Below are 23,618 nucleotides of genomic sequence, written 5' to 3' on the forward strand. Positions count from 1 at the left end.
TTGGGGGTCTCCTCCTGCCAGTATCTGTACTGTTGGATCCCCAAGTTCTCTCTCCGACTTCCTGCTCTAATCCTCCTGCTGTCCAGTTCTGTCCAGAGATCCGTCCCCAGTCCATCCCACAACCCCACAGTCTTTCCCATCCTTCTCTCAGGGATCCCCTCCTATCCCAGGCAGGCTCCCCCACCCCCCGAGCAGTGCCTTTCCTCTGGTTGGCCCACCAGGGGTGATGTGGGTGATTCTAGGCAGGGGAGAGGGTTGAGACCCTTGTGCCAAGCATAATATGGCATGCCCATGAGAGTGGGGCAGTTTGTGAGGGGTAGCACCAGTTGACGCCCTGTGCCCTGGTCCAGGGGAAATTAGTGAATGGGTCATAGGGCTAAAAAATGAGACCTAGGGCCTCCACAGGGCTGCCCTCTTCCCCAAGGGAAGCCAGTGGCGGGGCCATTCTTGGATCCAAAGATCTACTCCCACTTAGCCTGGTGGCCCTGACATACAGACTCAACACTGTGGTCAATGTGGAGTCAGTCAAGCCTGTCCCTGTTGGGAGGCAGACGGTGCCTACACTGTAGTCTCGTACTCCAGCAGCTCTTGGGAAGTGCCCATGCTCCGGTACTGCAACCTAGGTGTGGCAGGTGAAGAATACTCCAAAGCCAGGATGGTCTTCCGGAGCCGGCGATCAATAAAATGAGCATCCCAAGCTGGGTACTTCTTCCGAGGCAAGTCAATCCGAATGACAGGCCCCTCTGTCCGCAAGGGGCGAGCTACTGGTGTGGGAGGCAAACCAGGTCGCACCTGGAAGACAGGTAGTGTAGGGGTCCCGGCTCGCTCACCTCCCACCGAGGCCCCGTCCCGCTCAGTGCCTGTAGTCCTTGGCAGCGATCTTGGTGGACTTGTGATGGCATCAGTTGGAGGGGCACAGGGCCCTGGAGCTTCAGGGAAGATGCAGCCCGGTGCCTGGGGCCCCAGCATGGGCCCGTTGGGATGCAGGAGACAGTAATAGACACACATAAAGAATATGCCCAGTGCAAAGCTGGAGGCCACCACGCAGACCAGGATGAGAGAGTAAAAATCAGGGGAGAAGTTCCGGCTGGAGTACCAGAAGCCGGTGAGGGCTGCGTTCTCCAGCAGCACGATGCAATAGTAGAGGGTCACCCGGCGGCGGCTGCGGCCCTCCTTGACGTTGAACCAGCAGAAGATGTAGATGATCCCCACCACCATGTTGTAGATGATCTCTTCCCACTTGGACATGCAGAAGTCTGTCTCACCCTGGATAACCCAGAAGGTCATGATGCACCAGTGGGCTACGATGAAAATGCCAAAGTAGAGCTTGTAGATGCTGGCAAAGAGGGCGAAAGCCAGGGTTCGGGCTGCAATGGTGAACAGGTGCCACAGCACTTGGGCTACAGCACCCTTGTAGGACAGGGGCCGCTTGTCATCTCTCGAGTCTCTCAGTACCTTCTGGTAGGATGCCAGTGTCCAGGCCAGGGACACAAGGGAGGCAGAAATGGAGAGGGCTGTGGAGACAGGGTAGGGATGGGGTGGGCTGGGTTAGGGGTGGGTCCAGGTTGGGTCTGGAGAGGAGGTTCTGGGTCAGGACCTGGTCTGTGAGGAGGTGTAAGGGAAGGATCTGTGGAGCAGGCGTGAGGAAGGTCTGGTTGGGATCTTCAAGGGCAAGGAAACGGGGTGGTGGTAGGGAATGAGGCGGGCTGCTTCTGTGGGTATGGGAGCATAAAGGGAAATAGATTTGGGCTCATTTTGGTCTCCACTGACGTTAAGTCTAGGATTCTAGTATGGGGTAAACAGGGCTCAGGGGCCTTGGTGGAGGTGGGAAATTAGGGTCCAGGACTCTGGGAGTAGAAGAGGAGGTCAAGAAGGGATCATTAGGTCATGGAGGAGTCAGCAGACCATCAGAAGATAAGAACAAAGAGGGTACGGAGGGACAACTAGAGCTATGCAGAGGTAGGGAGGGGATCCCAGTGAGACACTGAATTCTGGGCTAGAGAGAGGGCAAAAGGTGTCCCCAGGGGGCCTGAACACTAGTGATGGAGTCTTGGACACTGCGGGTGGGTTAAACAGGGTGTGGGGCAAACAGGATCTGGTGCAAGGGAAGAGACTAGGACATCCAGTGAAGGGTCTCTGAAAACCGAGGGGGACTGGGCAGGTCTGTAAAGCAATGGGTCCCCGTGGATGCAGGCTAGGACTCAACAATTTGTAGAACGTAGAGGGCAGAGGACTCCCTCAGGGCCTAAGGTTTATTGGAAGGAGTAAAGGGCAGCGGTAAGATATGATCTGCCCTGACAATCGAGGAGGGAAAGAGAGGAGCCCAGGGTGTCTAAGGGGTGGTGTCAGAGTGGATGAGACAAGTCAGGGGGAAGGGGAGGTCTGCAGAGGCCTAGAGGGTCTTGAGGATGTGTGGTTTCCTAAACCCTGGCCAGGCAGGACAACCTTTGGGGCGGGGCGCAGGTATCCCCAGGGGTCAGCAGGTGGCGGGGCTCACCAGTCAGCAGGTCTGGCTCTCGGTTGTTGTAGACCAGCAGGCTGAGCTGCAACACCAGCTGTGGCGCGCTGCGCAGGAAGGTCTCCAGCAGACGAAGCATGCTTACATCTGCGCTCTCGAACAGCATCCGCCAGTAGAAGTGGCGCCGCAGCCGCTCCCCGCGCCAGCGGCTCTGTAGCCCGAGGTACAGGGCTCGCAGGTACCTGCCGGGGAGGTGGTGCTCAGACCCAGGCTCTTCCCGGCTTGGTCGGCTCGTGTTCCTGCCCACCTCAGCCTCCCCGCCTGCGCCAGGGAGAGCTCCCTACCAGGATGACCTACTCTCTGACTGTCAAATGGGTTCGACTCTCCTAGACATGGTTGCGGAACACCGAGTGCGTCCATTAGCTTCTAGCCTAGTCCTGTCCCCATCTCCAGTTTTGAGGAAGGAACTGGGGGCCAGTGACCCCATGACCATACAGTTAGCCAATAGCGGAACCAGAACTCAATTCTGGGTACTAACCACTAGACAACACCGCTTCTTGATGGAAACTTTGAAGAGGTTTGGCCACGGGTTTCTTGTATGGATCACAGCTGGTGCCAGGCCGCAGTCCTGACCCACTGCTCCCTGGCCTCAGCTACTCACAAACATATCCGGTTGTTTGACACAGGCCACAGATTCCAGGGCATTTGACAGATGTCCTCACAGTCTGACTTTTACACTTGCTGTTCTCTTTCCTGGAACATCCCTTCCTGTTCCTTAACCCCACCCCAGCCCCAAACCTAGGTAAGTCTTGCTCCTGTTTCCAATATTGGGCTTTTGCTGACCACAGCCTCCCCCAAGGTAGGAGCCTCCCTCAGCCTCCCACCCCCAAGTCCCAGTTCTGCTCCAGCCCTTGCCACAGTGGGTTGAACTTCCCGGCTAGGCACACATCTCCCCCAGCTCTAAACTCCGTGCCAGGGACTCCATCACCTGCTAAACACCGCACACTCAGTTCTTAGCACCCAGTAGGTGCTCGACCCAGGTAATCACAAAAGAAAGAATGCCTGGCTGCAAGCTGGTTGACTTTAATAACTCTGATAACCTTGGAGTAGACAGGAAGGATCTAAGCCCCGAGTTCAATTCCGGACTCTACTTCTCATTTACTCTGTTGAGCATGTGCTCATTCCTACCCAAGTAACAAAGAGGATAGATGTTCAAGAGCAGTGTTCACGTGGGATGAGGATTTGAGTCTAATTTCTCCATGTGCCCACAGAACCTGCCTTTCCCCAGACCCTGAAAAGCTTTGGAAATGACAGGTTAGCTCTTTGACCAAACCACAGAGGGATTCTCTAAAAGTGGCTTCCCAGAGAACAGGAGGAGAGGGTCTAACACAGATCCAGCGACCTGTTGCCTGAACCTCAAACTGAGCCGCTAGGGATGGGAAAGTGCTGGCATTCCTAGGCCATTGGAACCACGGGATCAACAGATACACGGTGTGCTGACAGCTTATGGAGGGAACTGTGGTGCTACAGGGTCTCCGTGTGAAAATTTGAGAGCTTGGTGGCTCTGACTCTCCCAGAACTAGTAACCTGTGTCATAGACTTTCTCCCTAAAATGTGGCCAAAAACATCTAATTTGGGGTCCTCTTGTCCCCAGTTAATGCTGCTGACACTTCCCCAATATGACACTGCTTTTTAACATCCATCCTCTCTGCTACCTGGGTAGCCAGGGAGGAAAGGGGACTGTTCCTTTGGCTGCTTGGCTACCCCAGGACTTGATGATTTCTTATGATGAGTGGTGATAAGTCATCTCCTCCTGTCCCCCAGTTTTCTGACGGCATCATTCAGTCATGTAGCAGCGTGCGGCAACCTAGCTCCGTACTAGGTTTGTGCCTCTATGCATCTTGCCCTTCCCTTCTTCCCTTCCGTGAGACCGAGATGGGAAACTTTGGCAGGGAAGAGGGGCAGTCAGGGAGAACTTTTCCCCCCTCTCCATCCCCTCTCTCTTTCTCTTTCTTTCTTAACAGTATCTCCTGTACTCCAGGCTGGTCTAGAACTGAGTAGCTAAGGATGACTTTGAACTCCAAATCCTCTTGCCTCCACCATCCGAGTGGTGGCATTACAGATATGTGCCACCATGCCAGGTCTTGTTTGTTCTGTCTCTGTTTTTAAGGTGGGTTCTCATGTAACCCAGACTGACTTCAAACTCCCAAGTTAGCTCAAGCTGGTACTTAATGCCTAATGCGTCTGCTTCCATCTTCTACCTCCCTTCCTATAGGCACTGCAACACCTGATTTTAATTTCTGTTTTCATGAAAACATGTGGCATCAGGCCTGGTGGCACTGTCTCTAATCCCAACACTTGGGAGGTTGAGGCAGGAGGATCACAAGTTCAAGGCCAGCTTGGGCTACATAAAGAGACTTTGTCTCAAAACCAAAAAACATCAAATCAATCAACCAATTGAGCAATAAAATACAATAAAAAATACTAGTGGTGGGGGAAAGCTGGAGAGATGGCTTGTTGGTTATGAGCACTGGCTGCTCTTCCAAAGGACCCAGGTTCAATTCCCAGCATCCACATGGCAGCTCACAACCATCTGTAACTCCAGGTCCAGGAGATCAAATGCTCTCTTCTGTGGGCACTGCATACACATGGTAAACAGACATGTATACAGACAAAACACACATGTGCATAAAATACAAAGAAATAAATCTTGCACACACACACACTTGAGGAGAGCAGTAGAGGAGAACATTCAAGAGAATGGGCAGATACAAAGTACAGAGGCAATGGGAGCCCATACCCTTTAAGGGGGATAGGTTGAGGTTTGCTGTGCTTGAATTAGACTGAAGGCTTCCAATGAGATGGGGCACAGAAAGACCAGAATTGTGAAAGTTCATCAAATCCTGCAGCCAGTTCTAGGCTGCAGGGCTAGAGCCATTACTCAGCAGTGGGGGAATGTGCTGAGTATGTGCCAGGCCCCGGGTTTCATCCCTGAAAAAGAGGAATCGGAACCGGAGAGCACAAGTTTAATTTTTAATCTGAATCCCAAAATTGGAGGTAATAGGATCAGCTCGGAGCCTCGAAAGCCTACTCTGAGGACTGCCTTGGAGGGAAGCCAAGGAAAGGCTGGGTTTGGTCCAGGCTGAAGTGACAGGGATGAGCTAAGGGGATGATGCGATGATGCACCAGATCTGGGAAAGAGAACAAAGGACTCTGAGGACTATGGGGTGGGGGGACAGGTGGTCCCCAGGGCTGCTGAGGGCCCCGAGAACACAGACCTTCATTCCAGGCCTGCCCCCACTCCCTTCCTCGTTCTTGTGGCTTCGAACAGGAAGGAGAGGCCAGCTGGTCCAGTGAGAAGGGGCCTGGGGAGCTGGAGAAGAGCAATACCCTGGAAGTCTCTCTGAGGCTAGAGGACCATCTGTTTCCGCCCAGGTTAGGATGAGGGAGGTGCCAGCCCCGCCAGCATCCGTCACCACCTGGCAGACCTCCTGCTACTTCCCCGCCCACTCCTACTCTTTCCTCTGCCAGCTTCCAGCTAACCGCAGACAAAGGGCTCACATCGTCCAAGACTGAGATGGAGAGGGCTGGAAAGGAGGCTTCTGCCACCTGTCCATGGTGCTTGGGGGTCAGAGGGTAGCACAGAATCCACACTGCAGCCTAAGGACAAAAGCCCTAGCCTTTTGGAGCCCAGCCTTACTCTGGTCCTTTTGGCAACGGGACCAAAGCAGGGGCTGTTTCTTCCAGCCAGCACTAACTACTCGCTGCCAGGGACCTGGGAGATGTTCATGGGCTTAGGGGAGTGTTTGAGGCTTGTGGGGGAAAATTGGCTTCAAAACCCAGGGAAAAACTGCAGAATCAAAATTAATAAATGTTTAATTAAATGTCTGCAAAACAGAACATGATGTCAGCTAGTCATTTGCAATTTGGCTTTTATCTAGTTATATATAATTTACATTTGATGTTTGATGTGACTGTGTTATAATATGCTTGATAGATGTTGCGCCACAGAGGTCTTAAAACAACACTGTCCAGGACATGCAACCTCATGTCCCCTCATCAGTTTCTGCTTCTCTGAAGCAGTCACCCTGCTCTGCAACACCGTCACCAGAATGAAGATCCTAAAGGCAGGACAGAGGTGTGTGGGGTTGTGTCCCAACCCTGCCCTGGACCCTGCTTTATGGTCTTGGATAGTCTCTGCTTCCCTGAATCTAATCTTTTTCCTTATTGTGAGAATCAAGTGATAGAGTTAACAGTAGTTTTCTATCTATAACAGGAGCTTATATTGGGTGGTGGTCTCTGGCTCCTTCTGGCCACTAAGCAACTGCTCTTCAAACCTCCGCCAGAAATCCCACTGCACTCTGCTGTCTTCTCTGTTTGAAAGAAAGTTGAAAGAGGCAGATTTCACCACGGGTGGGACTGGTAATGCCCACACAGGACACTCCATCTCTAGACAAGGAATCCAGACTTGCTTTTCTCCAAAATGCATCCAGTGCCGCTCCCATCCCCCTCTCCAGTCCCTGCTCCATCCGTCTCACAGGTGGGGGACACCACCTGGTACAGGCATCTCCCGTCATCTCTTGTCAGGACAACCACAATCTCAGCCTCCTCTCTGGGTCTCTGTCCAGCCACTCCTGCCCCCTACAGTCCATTCCACAGATAGCAACCAGTGGGTAATTCTTAAAGCCTATTGGATCGGGTCATCCCCTTTCTGGAAACCTCACACAGGCTTCTTATCACACTTGCAATGAAACCCAAGCTTCTCCCCTCAGCTCACAGGCTCCCAACCATCTGGCCTACCCGTTTCTCTCACTGTATCTCAAACCACTGTCTGCTTGTTCTCCACACCCCAGCTGCATTGGAAGTCCCTGCCAGACTTGCTCTAGCCTCAGGACTTCCTTACTCGCTGTGGGCTCAGCCTGGAACGCCCTTCCCCGGATCCTGCTCTGGCTCCTCATCAGCTCCCCTGACACATTCTTTGAGGAGACCACCCATCCCACACTGGTACTTCTCCCTTCCTGCCTGACTCCTCCTGATCCTCCAGCCTTCATCTCCTGAGTGCTGGGATCACAAGTGTGAGAAACCACATCCTGTTTCTGAAGCGCTGGGATCAGTCCCAGGGCTTCGTGCGTGTGATACAAGTTCTTTGCCAACTGAGTTCCATCCTCAGTCCCTAGACAGTTTCTTTCTGTTCAGTCACTGGTGCTTCATGAGGTAGGGACCTTGCTTGTCCTGGTCACCAGAGTGTCCTCTGCTTTTACATGGGTAGAAGGCAGGGATAAATGTTGATTGAAAGGATAAATGTGTGTCTTCTCTCTGGTCTCGGCAGAGCCTGGGCCTCCGTCTCTGTCTGCGCAGAGTCAGAACACTTTCCAGAACGCCACTGCCCATTTATTCTGTTGTTCTTCCGGGAAGCCTTCCCTGGTGCCCATCTAACGTGGCTAGGCTCCTTTCCTCTATGATTCTCAGATGTCCGTGGCCTGAAGCCAGGGTGAGCTCTTAACCCACAGGCCACAGTAGGTTGTGACCCCACTTTACAGGGCTAAGGAGACAGCTACTGGGACTGAACTTTCTGCTTCCCAGTCTTTGGCAGGTTTTTGAGATAGGGTCTTGCTATACAGTTCTGGCCTGGAATTTGCTAAAAATTCCAGATGGTCTAGAACTCATGAAATTCCTCCTGCTTGGTTCTCCCAAGGGTTAGGATTACAGACCTGAACCCTGTTGTGTCCTTTTTGACTTCCTGTCTCCAAAACAAACTAAAATTACCGAATTCATTGGTGTGTGTGTGTGTGTGTGTGTGTGTGTGTGCCATATGTGGAGGTGGGGGACATCCTGCAGGAGCCAGTTCTCTCCTCCCATGAGACTCAATCAAGTGGTCAGGCCTCATGGTTAGGGCCTTTGCCTTCTGAGCCATCTTGCCAGCCCCCAACTCACTGTCTTATGCTAAGAGAGGAAGCGAAGTGTGCTCTAGAAACCCAAAGAACCAGTAAGCATAAACAGCTGGGGCTGGGAGCAAAACTGTCTGGCCTGAGAAGTAAAGAAGCCAACAGTTAGTGTCTGAATCCATCCGCTCAAGCTCCTCGGCTCCCCCAGGACCCCATGACCTCCATGAGCAGAGTCAATAAATGGACAGAACTCACTCTTCTTCCCCTCTCAGGTCACCCCTGTGACCTAGCATCTTCCAGAGCCCAAGGGATTTGCTTTAATGCACAGAGGGAGGGGGAAACAAGAGGGAGGGGTCAATGTTCCTGAGAAAAATTCTGGGCTTAGCACCCAGCTTACCCCATCTCTCCCTTGTTGCTGAGTCAACCCCCAAGTCTAGCATGAGGTGATGTTTCTGTCATTGGTTTTAGTCTCTCCTCAGAGAGGCAAACCTGGCCTCAGACCCCAGGTCATTGTCTGTCGCTTGAATGGCAGTCTTCTCTATCCATTCCTTTACCATTGTCTGTCAATTTGTGAGTCTCTTGCAGGGATCCCAAGCCAGCCCACCTGTCTATCCTACAAACTACACATCGTTCTGTTGTGCAGAGACTTTGTTCATCTGCCTGTCCTGTGGACACAAGCTTTGCTTTCCTCCCTGTGGATCTGTCTGCCTGGGGCTCCCAGTCCTTCACTGACTGGTCCATCTGCTGGCCTGCTGCTCAGCTCGTGGCTCGGCGTGACTGCCCGCTTTCCAGCCATCCTCCACTGCTTGGTTCTCTTCTTCCTGACTCTGGGTTCCTTTCTGTCTGTCTGTGTCTCTCACATCCTCAGCTCCTCCATCTGTCGGTCTCCGAGTTTCTGAGCGTGTGTTCTCGCCCTCCCCGCACCCCTTCAGGGCTCTGCGCCAAAACCACAGCAGCTTCCAGAGGCTTCCCGGCTCTGCCCGTTCCATCCAGGGAAACAGCCTGTTAAAGACCTCTGTCTCCAAATGGACCTCGCCCTGTGACCCCTGCAGGCTGAGGGTGGGGCTCAGGAGACAGCAGTACTCCCACCCTCCAAGCCCGCCACCTCTTTGTAGGACAACAGAGGACTGTGCGGGGCCTATTGATGATGCTATCAACTCACATTAAGCATCACCTCCCAGTGCAATTGAGAAACCAGAAAGTGGTAACAGAAAACACTTAAGCAAGGCTTCTTAAAGGAGCTGCCTACTGAGAGGCCTTGTCAGAAGGGAGGCCTGGGATTTTCTATCAGGCATGATGGTACTTGCCTGTAATCCTGTGCTCGGGAAGTCAAAATAGGAGGATTGGTGGTCTGAGGCCAGTCCAGGTTGTACAGGGAAACCCTATCTCAAAATGCAAAACAAGGAAGCGGAGGCAGAAGGAGTTCTGTGAGTCCAAGTCCAGCCTGTGCTACATAGTAACTTCCAATTAGTCTGTCCTCATAGTGAGACTCACTAAACAAAGCAAAAAGTCAAAATTACTCAGCATAGAGGAAACCAGTGGGACTGGAGAGGGTTGGAAGTCAGGAAAGATTTTCTGGAAGTTTCCATTGCTGATCAGTCTGAAGCAGGCACATGAGCTAAGTAGGCGGAAAAGGGAGGGGAGGGAGAGCCTGGCAGAGGAAGCAACCGGGGCAAAGGTCCTGAGGTTAGGGAGTGGGAGAAAGTGAGAGATGAGGAGCCACCGTGCAGGACCCAGGAAGGTTTAAATGGGGGTGATGGTTTTAGAGGTGCTGCCTAGGTGTGGGGAACTCAGTCAAGGGGAAAAGAGTGGAGGGTGGGTCGCTTGCCAGGTGAGAGCAAAGGTTGGCCTTTTGACCGTTACCAGACATTTGGAGGAGAGGCCTGGCACCTAGTCCAGTAGCTGGAAAGCACTGGAGTTGTGTGCCCTTCACTTCACCCGGGCATGGGTCAAACTAGCCACGGAACGAGTCCCCGCCTGTGACTTCTGCAGTGCAGCCCGGGAAGGGGGGCATCAACACCCTTTCCCATTGGTTTACCCCTCAGTGCTGAGCACTCCTGCAAAGATGCGAAAATAGTCCCTTCCTGGGGTTGGCAGCCAAAAGAATCCTAAATGTCAGTAAAGATTGTGATTTTACACGTTTGGCTCCCATTTCATGTGGTGCGGGGAGCCAGGCTGTCTCCCTCTTCCTTCACAGCCCCTCTTCTCTGCTGGCCTCAGGCCAAATACTTCCGGCCACTGTTTTAGGCCCTAGCTAAAAGTCGGAGACTTCCTCCCATCCCTCCTCACCAGCTCCCAGCCAGGGTCCAGATTCTTGCTTCGTAGAAAAACAGACAGCTGTTTCGGAGCAAAGTATTTGGGATCAGGTTCTGGCCTCTCACAACCTTCCTTTCTCTGAGCCTCAACTTTGCCATCTATGTTATGGGTTGGTGATGTGCAGGAGAGACTAAGATTTGGCATCCTGTGCTCTGAGGGACCTTTGTTTGCTCTTTCTCTTCCCCTCAGTCCCTGGGTGGAGCGAGGATGTCAGGAGATGATGGGGAGGGCCTTGATTCCAATCTCCTGGTGACATTTGAAGGTACCGGGACACTAATGTAGAAAGGAAGAATCGCATCTGGTTACTTGTGGTCTGACAGAGATTTCAGAAGTAGAGTGCTCTGAGAACTGAGCTGTTTTCATTTTCTGGGGCTCTGGGGGAGCTACAGAGGCATGCCCTATCTAAAGAGGCAGCTGCGCCTCAGCGCTAACCAGCCATGCCCTGAGAGAATATGAAATTCAGTGACAGAATATGAAATGCAATGTTTTCCCTTATACATTTTTCAAGCCCAGCCAGCAATTAGGATATCAATGCAAAAAGGAAAGTCTCAGGTTAGAAATTATGCAACCAATTAAGGAAATATCACATGACTTTAAAAGAAAGCCTTCCTGGGCTTATACGCATCACACACTCAGTAGTTAAGAACACTGGCTGCTCTTCCAGAGGACCTGGCTTTTGTCCCCAGCACCCACATGGTGGCTCACAACCATCTGTAACTCCAGTTCAAGGGGATCCAATGCCCTCTTCTGACCTCTTCAGGCACCAGGCGTGCATATGGTGCTTAAGCATACATGCAGGCAAAATACTTTTATACATAAAAATGAAAATGTAAAAATCCAGGCATGGCAGTTCCCACCTGCAATCCCAGGGATGTCAAATTGGGAGCCCAAGACAGGCTGACCCCTGGAAGTTTAATTCTTGTGTGAAGTTCCAGGCCAATGAGAGACTCGTGCACATACAATAGAAATAAATTTTGAGAAATTTAATTCACTTAAAAATGTATTTCATCTATCCCTCTGCTCCCATTCCAAGGACTCAATAGCTGTTGGTGGCTGGTGGCTCCCATTAGACAGTGCAGATACTGAACACTGCTGACCCCACAGACTCAGCAAACAGCACTGAACTCTACAAAACCAAATTGACCAAGAGTCAATGACATTAACGATCCAATGTGGGCTTCATCATCCTAGTCACTCTGCTTTTGTATACATTTAGAATTTTGCACACTAAAAGCTAAAATACCGCTTTAAGAAGTAGGCAATGCCTGGGATGTGTAGCACTTGCCCAGCATGTGTGAGAGGCTGGATTTGATGCCAGCACTGTGAAAAGGAACAGGTAGGTTAAGTTTTAGAAGTAAATACATAAAATGAAAGCAATAGAAGATAGGTGAATAGCATTATGGGAAAGGAACACACCCCAGGCTGGGTCTCCCCAAATGTCACGGGGTTTGCAGCCTGCAGTATGCCAGTCCAGCAGCCTGGGACTCAGTATTGTAAGACCCCGAGTCAGAACTGTGAATTTAAACCATAAGGGGCTTTACAGTCATCTAGTTTGTCCTTTAAACTGAAGTCAAGGCCCTGCTTACAGTGTCTTTGCCAGCTAGCCACTTCCTCCACACCCTCTGCTAGTGGGTGTTTGCGCCCTTGAAAGAGCGGCAAGGTCTTCTCGTATTTACAAAAAAAGTCCCCACCTCCGTTTAACTTTGGATCATCTGTGTGCACAAAAACTTGGGGCCACAGAACAAGGATCTTTCCTTGGTGGGGCTCCTCTCCAGCCCTTCCCCTTTGGCCCCTAAGCTTTAGGATGGGCTGCCACTCGGGCCGCAAGGGCAGCAGCACACCTTAGAGGTGCCCCTGTAACAAGTGCTGGTGTCTCTGGAAGAACCCGGAGGCTGAACCACCGTCTCTCCACTTTCTAGACAAACTCTGGCTGGTGAGCAGTTCTCCCCAGGATCACACAGCTACAAGGTGATGGGATCTTGACCAGCCCGGGACCCGGAGTGCTGGGCTCCTTTTTCTTTCCTGAGCCCTGGGAAAACTCGGGCCAAAATTCTCAAGTCCCCATATGAACTTCACAGACAGAGGAAATGACTGGCCCAGGACTCTGATCTCAGAGGTTCTGTTCAATTCACACCAACATCACTGAGCATCCACTTCCCACAAGGAGTTTTACTTCTTGGCTCCTAAATCAGCTATGCCTTTTTCTTCTGGGAACTGGACTCAGGGTTCCTCTGCTTAGCCCTCAGCCCACTGGCAGCAGAAGGCTGATGCTGGAGTCCCAGCAAACCTCACTGCTGTGCCCGAGTGGCAGGCTTTTACACCGCCTTTGCTCTGATACCACAGCCACGAAGCCCAAACTTGTTCCGTCAGGCTCCTCATCCAGGAACTGGCTGAGTGCAAGGCCAGCAAAGGTAGCAAGGACAAGGCCAGGCCTCCCCTGGCTTGTGATCTGTGGACAAAGCAGCCAGATGGGCTGACAGGCATGAGTGACGAGCCCAGGGGACGGCCGAGAAAGAGCCCAGAATGTTAACAGCAGATACTTTATTTTACATTAAAATAAAATGGTTTAGAGGCTTTTCTGATATATTTTTTTCCTTCCCACCCTCAAAGTAATACCCGATTCATCAGTCTATAAGAACACACTTAACTAGGCTGGGGTGGGCCAGTGGGTAGAGCACTTATTGTGCAAGTGTGGAGACCAGCATTTGAATCCCCAGAACCCATGTAAAATGTATTTGTGGGGGCAGTGCAGTAGTATGTGTGTCTGTAGTTAAGTACTCCTATGGTGAGACGGAAACCAGAAACAGGAGAAGCCCCAGGAAGTGGTGGGCTGGCAAAGCAATAAGAAGCCCTCAAGGTGTAAGGCTAGGACTGACCTGTCCTCTGATCTCTGCACATGCCCATAGCGTATCCACTCTTGCACTCGCATGCACACAAACGCCTTAAGTATATATATAGTTAGCCAACGCTGGAAAGATGGCTCGGCAGTTGAAAGCACTGGCTGCTCTGGCAGAGGAGCTGAGCCCAGTTCCCAGCACCATATCAGGCAGTTCACAAATGCCTGCAACTTAACTCAAGTGACCTCTGCTAGCTTTGGGGGGCAACTGCACTCACATGCACACACCCACATGGATACACCCAATTTTTAAACTTTTTTTTTTTAAAAAAAAAATATGCTTAGCTAGCAGAAGGAGGGATGGCTTAGAACCCACACACAGAGGGTTGGGAGGCTTGAGCACATGGTTTTCAGCCCTGGCTTTGCTACCAGCTGGGAGGCTAGTCCTATCTGTAACTCAGTTTCACATCTGTAAAATGGATCAGTAATGCTAGTTAACACTGACACTCTTATGGACTCAATAATTCTTAATAATTCTTAATAAACATGCTCTATGCATTCTTCCACTGCACCTGCACACTGGCTTGCCACATGGGACTCCCTATCCCTTCCTCACAGATGAGAGGAAAACCAAGGTTCAGATTAGCCCAGTGGCTCGCTGAAAACCGTGGAGGTGGCGGGATAGGGTTTTGTTTCTGTAGGTCCTTGTGCTTCATCCTGTCTGTCACAGATGCAATGATGTAATCTGAGTCTTATAATAACTCTAATTTTTAGTCATATTCTTCATTTTCTGAGACAGGATCTCACTAAGTAGCCCTAGCTGACGCTACATAAACCAGTCTGCCTGAGATCTGCTTGTCTTCCAAGTGTGGGAAGAGTCAGGTGCCACCACACCCATCAAAACAACTGATTTTTTTTTTTTCAAGACAGGGTTTCTTTGGAGCCTGTCCTGGAACTCACTCTGTAATCCAGGCTGGCCTTGAACTCATAGAGATCTGCCTGCCTCTGCCTCCTGAGTGCTGGGATTAAAGGTGTGCACCACCACCACCTGGTCAAAATAGCTAATTTTTACAGCAGACATGAATGTATACATTTATGTCCTCATGAGCTAAAAACCAGAAGTAAAATCTTCAAACAATACAAGAAATAGCAAACTGTGGGCTGGAGATGTAGCTCAGGTCATAGAGCGCTTGGCTAGCATGGACTAAGTCCTGGGTTCGATCCCCAGCAACACATAAATCAGGGCGTGGTGGTGCACACCCTACAAACCTAGATCTTGAGAAGATTAGAAGTTCAAGATCACCTGGGGCCGCTTAGTGGCCATCAAGGCCTGCCTGGGACATACAAGACCCTGTCTCCAAACATAAGAAAACTCAAAATCAGCTAGTGGCGATCCCCTTCATTACATCTCTTCCCAAAGAGACAGTTTTGGGTGAGGCGAGTGTACAGCTCTTCCACAAGCAAAGCTGCCAAGCAGTTCCACTTGAGGTTATAAAGATGGCTTTGGCCCGGATGAGGAAGTGGAAGGTGGTGTGAGGGGCTGAGGGTGGTGCTGGGGCTGTTGGGGAAAAGCTTTGAGAAAGAAGCAACAGGGAGTGTGGCCTCGAAGGGCATCTTAGGGTGACTGTTTCTGCGATGACAACAGGACCAAAGCAAGTTGGGGAAGAAAGGGCTTATTCAGCTGACCCTTCCACATTGCTGCTCATCACTGAAGGAAGACAGGACAGGAATTGATGCAGGACAGGAACCTGGAAGGAGGAGCTCATGCAGAGGCCATGGAGGGGAGCTGCTTACTGGCTTGCTTCCCATGGTTTGCTCAGCCTGCTTTCTTATAGGACCTAGGACCAGCAGCCCAGGGGTGGCACCGTGCACAATGGGGTGTGGTGGGCCCTCCCCCATTGATCGTTATTAAGAAAATGCCCTACAGCTGGCACTCATGGAGGCATTTTCTCAACTGAGGCTCCTTTCTCTCTGATGACCCTAGCTTGTGTCAAGTTGGCACAAAACCAGGCAGTCAGCCCAAAGGGTATATAGAAGTGGCGAGTGAGAGAGGATGCTGATGGAGAAAGTAGCCCCTGGGCATCGGGGGCCAGTGACTTGCTTCTGGCGCCCGGGGACAGAGGGTGAAGCCAAGAGCTCTGGTGCAAGATGGGGAAGAGGAGAGCCGAGGACACCCTGGGCTTCTGAACACCAGATCTAGAATCCTCAACTGCCTCTGGCTGTGGGTGGGGTGGGGTGAGGTGGGAGGGACTTGGTGGAGGGAGCTGATAGCATTTCCCAGGACAAGAATTTGGACACTTTTACAAAGGCAGGGTGGAGAGTGGAGAGTCCAGATCAGAAGCCTTAGTAGATCTCCAACTGCCTCCTCCTCTCCCCAGGGACCTTTGCCCCAGCTGCTGGGGTTCAAAGCCACTTCCTTGCTGCTCTCCCTCTCCTGGCTCCCCAGGGTTTCTCGCCTGTGTGGTCTTTATAGATCAAACAGAGGACAGGGCCTGCCTGCCGCCCCTGCTCTGTGTCTGTTAGGAGAGGCTCTGGTGGACTGTTGCTGCCTGGTGGCAGGGGGCAGGAAGGGTGGAGCAGAGCACACTGGCCAGGGTCTCTCTGGAGGTGCGTGGGGAGGCCACGCCGGAACAACCCTGCCAATTCAACACAGGGAGGAACATTTGTGAAGGGGCTGTAGCCAAGCCCAAGCAGTTGTAAACATGTTTGAGATGTGGGTGTGATGATTCAAAACGCCAGACTCATAACCAACATAAGAAAAATGGGCTCCAGGGTTGAAACGACAGTGAGAGGACTGTGACACAGCCTGGAAAGACTACAGACCCTAACTTGTGACCACTGTTACAAATAATTATGGAACAGCAAGGGCTAATCACAACTGGGCGCTTCTGTGTTCCAGGCAAGGGGTGCTAAACACGACATATCCATTATTTAGCTTATGGATAGCCAAATGATGGTGTTATTGTTACCAAGAGACAGGTAAATTACGTCTTTGCCCAAAGTCACACAAAGTGGCGGGTGCAAGGATATTGCTGATTCTGGAGAATGGGTTGTGGCCATTACCCACATGAATGAGGAAACTGAGGAAGAGCCAGAGAAAGACAGAGCTCCTGTGGACCCAGCCTGGTGTGGAGTCCACCCCTGCTGCCACAACTCTGGCCCAGCTCCATCCTTGTTCACTTAGATCCTCTGGAGACTCCTGTGTCCCCAGACTTGCCCTGACCTCCCTGCAGTCCACTCTTCACCAGCAGCCAGAGTGGACATGGTGAAAGGGAGTCTATCCCTTCTCTGGACAGACACTCTTGGCATTCCCTTTCGGAGTCGAAAGGCCCGGCACCAGCCTCACTTTACCCTCTCCTCACTGCTGCTGCCTCTGGCTGCTCTGTTTCCCTTTGCCTGTGGCACCCTTGCCCTTCCTGAGACCCCTCCCATCCCTCTCCCTGACTAGACCAGCCATCCAGCTACATACCGCCACCTCCTTTGTGAGGCTTCCCTCTCCAGATCATCAGAGCCCTGTGGCTTACTGGATCCCTGGCCTGTTTCAGCTTTGTGTGTGTGGTGTATGTACCTGTGTGCACATGCAGGTGGCCCACAGAGATCACAGAAGGATGCCGAGTGTCCTGTTGCTTTCTTCTCTGCCTTGTTCCCTTGAGACATGATCTTTTTCTAACTGTGGGGTGAGACTGCCAGCCAACAAGTCCCAGGCATCCTCCTGTCTCCACAGCCCCAGCACTTGGGTCACAGGCGCACATAGTTTTTTATGCGGGTATTAGACATCAGAATTCAGTTCCTCCCTGACTGAACAGCAAGGGCTTCCACCTGTTGGACCATCCCCCCAGCCCCAACTTCATCTTTTCCCATAGCATTTCTACCATGTAACCCACTAGAGTTCACATTACCGCCTTAATCTTTTCTTTATCCTTGACACTTAGAGCAGGTCCAGGTATACAGCAGGTACTCCATAAATGCCTGCTGGACGAGTGACTGCAGATTAAATCCACGAGAGCCATGTCACTGTGGCGCACAGCCCCCTCCCTCACCGCTGACTACTGTGCACAGAACTATGATGGTGCTAACTGCTGCTCCCAGGTTGTTTCTTTTTAATGATCTTAAAATTAATACATTTTGTGTGCACGTGTGTAGGGGCGGCATGGGTGTGACACAGCTCACATGGGGGACTCAGGGGTCCTTTCCTTCCACCATGTGAATCCCTGGGATTGAAACTCAAATTGTCAGGCTTGATGGCATTCGCCTTTACCTGCCAAGACACCTCAGCTGCTCTGCCACCTGATTTTGAATACTTAAACGAGGAACCAGCCCTTACTAAGTCCTTGGTACATGTCACCTCCTTAAACACAAAACAGTACAAGAAGCAGATAGATACAGTCATAGTCCCTACTTTAGACGGGATGGGGACTGTGTGGTTTGACAAGACAGTGGGGGCAGGATTTGAGTGGAGACCCTGGATCCAGAGTTCATACTCTTCACATTACGCCAGTGATTCCGCTTCCCAGAAGGGAACCCAGAACCCGATGTCACAGCGGCACTGACTCACGGCAGAAGCTCTCTGGAGTGTAGGGTTTGCTGGCACACCCAGGCAGAGATGGAACAGCTAGACACGGTGAGCTGCTAGAAGGACCCAGAAGCTCACTGTCACCTCCCCTCCTCCCCACCTCAAGGTGCTCCGAATCTGACAGCCGGGGAGGAATCCCATGCCAGGTCTCACACTAATTGGCTTAGGAAGCCATGCTTAGCTGAGTAAAGCTGGGACCCATGAGTTCAAGATTAGGGAGAGCGGGATTCAAGGCTTACTGCTTTGCTGGCCAGAGGGCCAGAGGAGGCAGAGCTGGAACTTTAATTGGCTTAACAGCCCTCAGTGGCTTAACTGCTCAGAGTGCTGGGGGGTGGGAAGTGGATAAGGATAGCCTGGTGTCCAGCCCACTGCCAGATTTATGCCCCGTCAAGGGATCTGTTTGCTCTCCTCCCAGGGACTCAGTCTGCTCCTGCCTCAAGGCATTTTCCCATGACCCCCCTCCCATCACACTAAGTGTGTCATGATGGGGTGGAGTTAGGTTTGGGAACTAGACAAAGAGGCGAGCACCTTCCCTCCCCACACTTAGTCCTCTGACCTCAGTCAAGTCCCCTGACTTCTCTGGGTTTTGCTTCCTTGTCAGATGAATGAATGTATCAATAACCACCGGGGAAGGTTTCAGTGCGAGATGCCTGGACCAGCTCACGCAGCCCTGGCTGCAACATGGCAGTGTCTGTCTATGAGCTCCCTCCTGTTAGGTTTAACTAATGACATCTGTGTGTAGGGACCTTATCTCTTGGGAAGTATTTGCTGGGGTTGTATAAAGAAGATGCCCCCTACTCCAACGTTTCCTTTGACTGATACTATTTTTAAGTGCTCTCTCTCTCTCTCTCTCTCTCTCTCTCTCTCTCTCTCTCTCTCTCTCTCTCTCTGTGTGTGTGTGTAGAGGTCAGAGAATAACTTGCAGGGGTCAGTTTCTCGTCCTATCATAGGGGTCCTGGGGAGTGAACTCAGGCTGTCAGGCAGGCTTGGGAGCAGACACCTTTACCCACTGAGCCATTTCACTAGCCCTCACTGAAACTATTTTTTTTTTTTTTAAAAAAAAAATCTTAGTAGCTGATTTCCCAACTTTCTAATTCCCACTTATCTTGAGAAATCAAGACCTGGCAACATTAGATCCATGATTTCTCATGGCACCATTAGAGAGGCCAGGTGGTACATTGGTCATGTCTAGGACTCTTGTTTCCCATCAACGCCCCCTTGTCTGACAGTCCATGCACCCATGTCCTCGTGACCCCCCTGCCTTTTTTTTATTTATTATGTATACAACATTCCTTCCACGTATGCTTGCATGCCAGAAGAGGACACCAGATCTCATTATAGATGGCTGTGAGCCACCATGTGGTTGCTGGGAATTGAACTCAGGACCTCTGGAAGAGCAGTCAGTGCTCTTAACCACTGAGCCATCTCTCCAGCCCCCCACCCCGACTTTTGAAGGCAACATTCAGGCATGAAAAGTAGAAATTATCTTTATGATTAAAATTCAGAACTAGGGTATGGGATCGGGAACGGAGTGACCTGCAGTCTCCCTGACTTTACTCTGGAGGGCTCAGGTGCACGGTTCCCTCCTTGCCACCCCTGCCTCACCACCCAGAACATCTGCTGGAACACCTCATGTGGTAGCCTGTTGTGCCAACACTACTAATTTCTAGGCATGTCAAACTGGATGGCTTCTCCCTGAATATTCTCTGGATGTTCCTGCTCATTCCAGGCCCTTGGCAGTTTAAGAATCCAAAGCTTGTGGGACAAGGGTCCAGAGTATCAGTGACAAGAGAGCCAGAGTCAGAACCGTAGCCTGGTTAACGTGACCTGGTGCGCACGTCTCCTCCCCAGTAGCCATTTCTAGGCGACCTCTCCTAATTGACTGTGGAGTCTGAACTTAGCGAGGAGTCAAGCTGTCAGCAATTGCTCTCCAGCTCTCTGTAGACCCCAATCTCACTTCTTTCTTTAAGTGATTTCTATTCTATGCTGGAAGGAAGTACCCAGCAGGTGACCAACTCATTGCAGTCTCTCCAAAGGGCAGGCGCATTAGGAGGCAGAGGGACAGAATTGTAACCCAGACATAGAAGGAGTGTTGGGGGGGGAGGACCCCAAATTGACCCTGATGACCTTAAGCTGTTCTGTGGCAGTGTACCACATCGTTAAGGGTCATGAGAAAGATATCAGACCTTGGGATCACCACATCTAATCGCATCATTTCACACACAGGGAAACTGAGGCTCAGAAATGGAAGAACCTGGCCCAAGGTCACTTTCAAACCAAGATGAAAACATAAATCCTCTGAAGGCATGCCCTCCCCCAAATCCAGCATTTCCCCACAGTACACAGTTTCCTCATCGTTACCCACACGGTTCAACTGCCTCCTCCTGTTTCCAGAGTCTTATCTCCCTGCCCCAGAAGCCGGACGATCTGTCATCATGCAATCTCACAGCCTCAGACTTATAATTCTTCAAGCTTTGGGGGAGACTTTGGTGGCAGAATTGCAAGGTGGATGAACTGAACGTGGCTTGTGAAGATGCAGCCTCTTGAGTTCCAAAGCTTCCAGTTGCTCACTGTGTGACCTTGGGCAAGGGTGCCCCCCTCTTCCAGCCTCCGTTCCCTCATCCACCAAGTGAAAATTATAATACCAACCACACGACAAAATTATTAAAAAAAAAAAAGACACAGGGGAGAAAGAAGGTAAAAAAGGCAACCAGTGGCTTGGCAGAAAGTGAGTGCTTAATAAAATAATTGTAATGGCATTGTAAATTAGGGCTGGGCGCCTAGGTGGATGCTTAAGAGAAATGAAGAGGAAGAACTCACAGGCTGGAACCATGCAAACCCTGTCTAAAATTTTTATGGGCATGATACTACTACAGCCAATGCCTTTCTCTTTTTCCCCCAGAAAGAGACTGAGTTTTTAAAATACCATACTATGGACACAAATCTCTCCTTAGGTTGGGTTCCCCCGTGCTCATTTGACTATTACCCTGTCCAGTCATCTCATCCCTGTTCTCACTTTCCCAGTGTAGAACAGTGGAAGTAGGGGAGAGAGCCACGGAGTTGGGAGGACACCTAGCCACTTCTGGCCACTCCCCTTGGATACCCTTCTATGGTCATTTTTTCCATATTTGAGGGAGATTCAGTTTCTGTTCAAGAAAGAAGACTCCTATTTGCTTTGTGTACGTGGATTCTGAATGGGGAGGAGGAGGGTGGCCTGTGAGTCGCAGGGTAGCTGGCCCACTTTAGGCTGAAGGGAAAGGGGGATGAAGCTTTGGCTACCCAGAATAGGAAGTTACCATTTCAAAATCTAAAAATAACCCACCATCTGTCCATTTGGGCACAGAATGATAAATGCAGATTAGTTCCTGGATGTAGACATGAATATTTTTGTGTGTCAAGCTAATAATAATAAGACCGTGGACAGTGTTTCCCCCTCTCCCAACTCCAGAGCACACAGAGCAGATTAAGCACATCATCTTGGAGGGTGAAGATGGGGAAACTAAGGCAGAGAGAGGATCAATAACATAGCAAGAGTGAGAGTGACACACGGCAAGTGAGCAAGCAGCTGGGTCAAACACTAGGGGTCCAGTTTCCAATGCTCAGTCCAACTGTATTTTCTGAGTTAGGCAGAATCCACTAAAAAGTAACAGAGTAAATAACCATCCTCTATATCTGCAGAGGGACTTTTCCCATGCTGTCTGCACACATCTGTTATGATAATCCCTTACATTCCCCAACTATGCAGAGTCCTCACACAGACCTCCCCTCGCCTAGTCATCCCAACCGTAACAGTAAGTCAGTGAGCTGGGGAAGAGTAGAGCTTCCCTCTCGCTTCACAGGTGAAGAAACAGACTCAGAAGGAGGAGGTGTGCCTGAGATCACCCAGCAAGCAAATTCATTTTGTCACTGCAGGGTACAGCCCAAGGAAGTAGAGTGATTCTGATTCGAGAGGAGCTGTGGTTTAGAATTTCCCCCCTCTCCAATTAACTCAGCCCAGCAGGCACCCTACTTGCTGGCAAAGGAAGAAGCCTGGAAGTGAACAGTTTGAATGAAACCCTAGCCTTGTTTTCCGGTCTGAGGACTAAGGGGCAGCCGGAAGCTATCTAGTGTCAGAGTCAAGATTCCAAATCTCCTTGGCCCCCTTTGTTGGGGGTGGGGGTGGGGCTCTGTGGAGCTCCTTAGGAAGTAGGAGCCAAAGAGTGGTGGACTGGATCCACCACACCCTTTCTCAAAGGAACCAGGAAGTTTAGATGGGATAGTCATTTTTCTGCCTCTCCCAGGATGTTGGGGGTGGGCTGCAATTCTGAACTGAGTGCCTCTGAGAGCTGGGAAAGACTTCTGAATGTTTCCCCAAGTCTAGGCTTGGTACCTGGACATGGAGGAGGGGTCAGGACTGGAAGGATCCCTGTGCCCTGTTCCAAGCATAACACTTGTCACCGTGCTCCCCGACTCCTTGTTCACACATCACTAAGGGTCTCTGGCCGTTTCTTGCCCCATTAGCCAGATCAAAGCTATGGATCTGGGGTCCAACAGAGTTTGGCAGAGGTGAGGGGCTGACTGAGAAGAAATCAGAGCTGCATTGGAGTGGGTCAGGTGAGGGTCAGGACAAGAGTAGGACGGGCTAGAAAGGCCAGAGCAGATCTGGGGCAATATCCCACTCCCAGGACTTAAGCTTCCTTCACCTGCTCTTTTCCTACCTCCAGACCTGGCCGAGCTGCAGGAGGTGAACGAGGGTCTGCAGCAGCCAGACGCAGAGGCGGCAGCAGCGTCGGCGGTAGGTGCTGGCCGAGGACTGCGCGGGCCGGGGGACCAACTCCGGGCTGCCTTCTTTGGTCCTGAAGGCGACAGCGCTGTCCTTGGTGCTGATGGCGGCTCCGTCGCTGCTGTCCTTGGTGCTGACGACGGGTCCCGGGGTCCCCGCGGGCTCCGAGTAGTCGTAGACGAACCAGCGGAAGCTGAGCAGCTGCACGACCAGCGAGGGCAGCAGCACGAAGAGCAAGGTGAGGCCGAAGTAGGTGTTGTTACCCTGCAGGTAGTAGGAGGCCGCCAGCCACAGGTCGGTGGCGCCGTCGGAGAAGAACACGAGCAGCGCGCACAGCACCCAGCAGCAGTCCCGCAGCTCGTAGCGCGGCCCCGGGCCCCCCGCCGCCGCCGGTCCCGGGCCCGCGATCTCCGTCGTCACCTCCCCGCGCCCTCCCGCCCCGCCCCGGGCTGTTCCCGCCGGACCCTCGGGCCCCGGACCGGCCGCGGCCGCCGCTCCATCCGACTTCGCGGCCATGTTGGCGGAGCAGGAGGCGGGGAGCGACTTCCGGGCGGCGGAGCGGGTGGGGTGCGGAGTGGGGAGGACCCTGCGCGGGCGGGCGGCTCCCGCCTCCCGCTCTTCCTCCGCCGCTCCTCTTCCTCCTCCCCTCTACCTCAATTATTCATCCTTGCCGGCGCCGCCCCACCCGGACTCCGGTCTGGATGTGGGCCGCCCCCTGGGAAGGGAGGGGGCCGGGGCGGGGAGAGCATCCCGGGTCACCCTCGCGTGGCTTCCTCGGAGGAGTGGGG

General features: G+C 51.9%; 1 protein-coding gene across 1 annotated transcript; it reads right to left on the minus strand.

Annotated features, from left to right (window-relative positions):
• Nucleotides 1-448: 448 nt before the first annotated feature.
• Xkr7 (XK related 7) lies at nucleotides 449-23,346 on the minus strand. The gene is made up of 3 exons (XM_050151341.1): nucleotides 22,766-23,346; nucleotides 2,498-2,700; nucleotides 449-1,514 (listed from the first exon to the last, which is right to left on the minus strand). Exons 1-3 carry the CDS (start codon nucleotides 23,344-23,346, stop codon nucleotides 559-561), a joined length of 1,740 nt encoding a protein of 579 aa, XP_050007298.1. The 3' UTR covers nucleotides 449-558.
• Nucleotides 23,347-23,618: the final 272 nt, after the last annotated feature.

The sequence above is a fragment of the Alexandromys fortis genome, unplaced genomic scaffold, assembly GCF_014885135.2.
Source record: "Alexandromys fortis isolate MF-2015 unplaced genomic scaffold, M_Fortis_MF-2015_v1.1 scaffold_27, whole genome shotgun sequence".
Lineage (NCBI taxonomy): Eukaryota > Metazoa > Chordata > Mammalia > Rodentia > Cricetidae > Alexandromys > Alexandromys fortis.

Bases quoted from the DNA above. Each gene is read 5' to 3' on its own strand.
- Xkr7 (XM_050151341.1), bottom strand. From the start codon at position 23,346: ATGGCCGCGAAGTCGGATGGAGCGGCGGCCGCGGCCGGTCCGGGGCCC. The intron at 2,701-22,765 runs GTAGGAAAAGAG...CCTCCCCGGCAG, and splicing joins CAGCTCGGCCAGGTCTGGAG to GTACCTGCGAGCCCTGTACC. The intron at 1,515-2,497 runs GTGAGCCCCGCC...CTGTCTCCACAG, and splicing joins AGAGCCAGACCTGCTGACTG to CCCTCTCCATTTCTGCCTCC.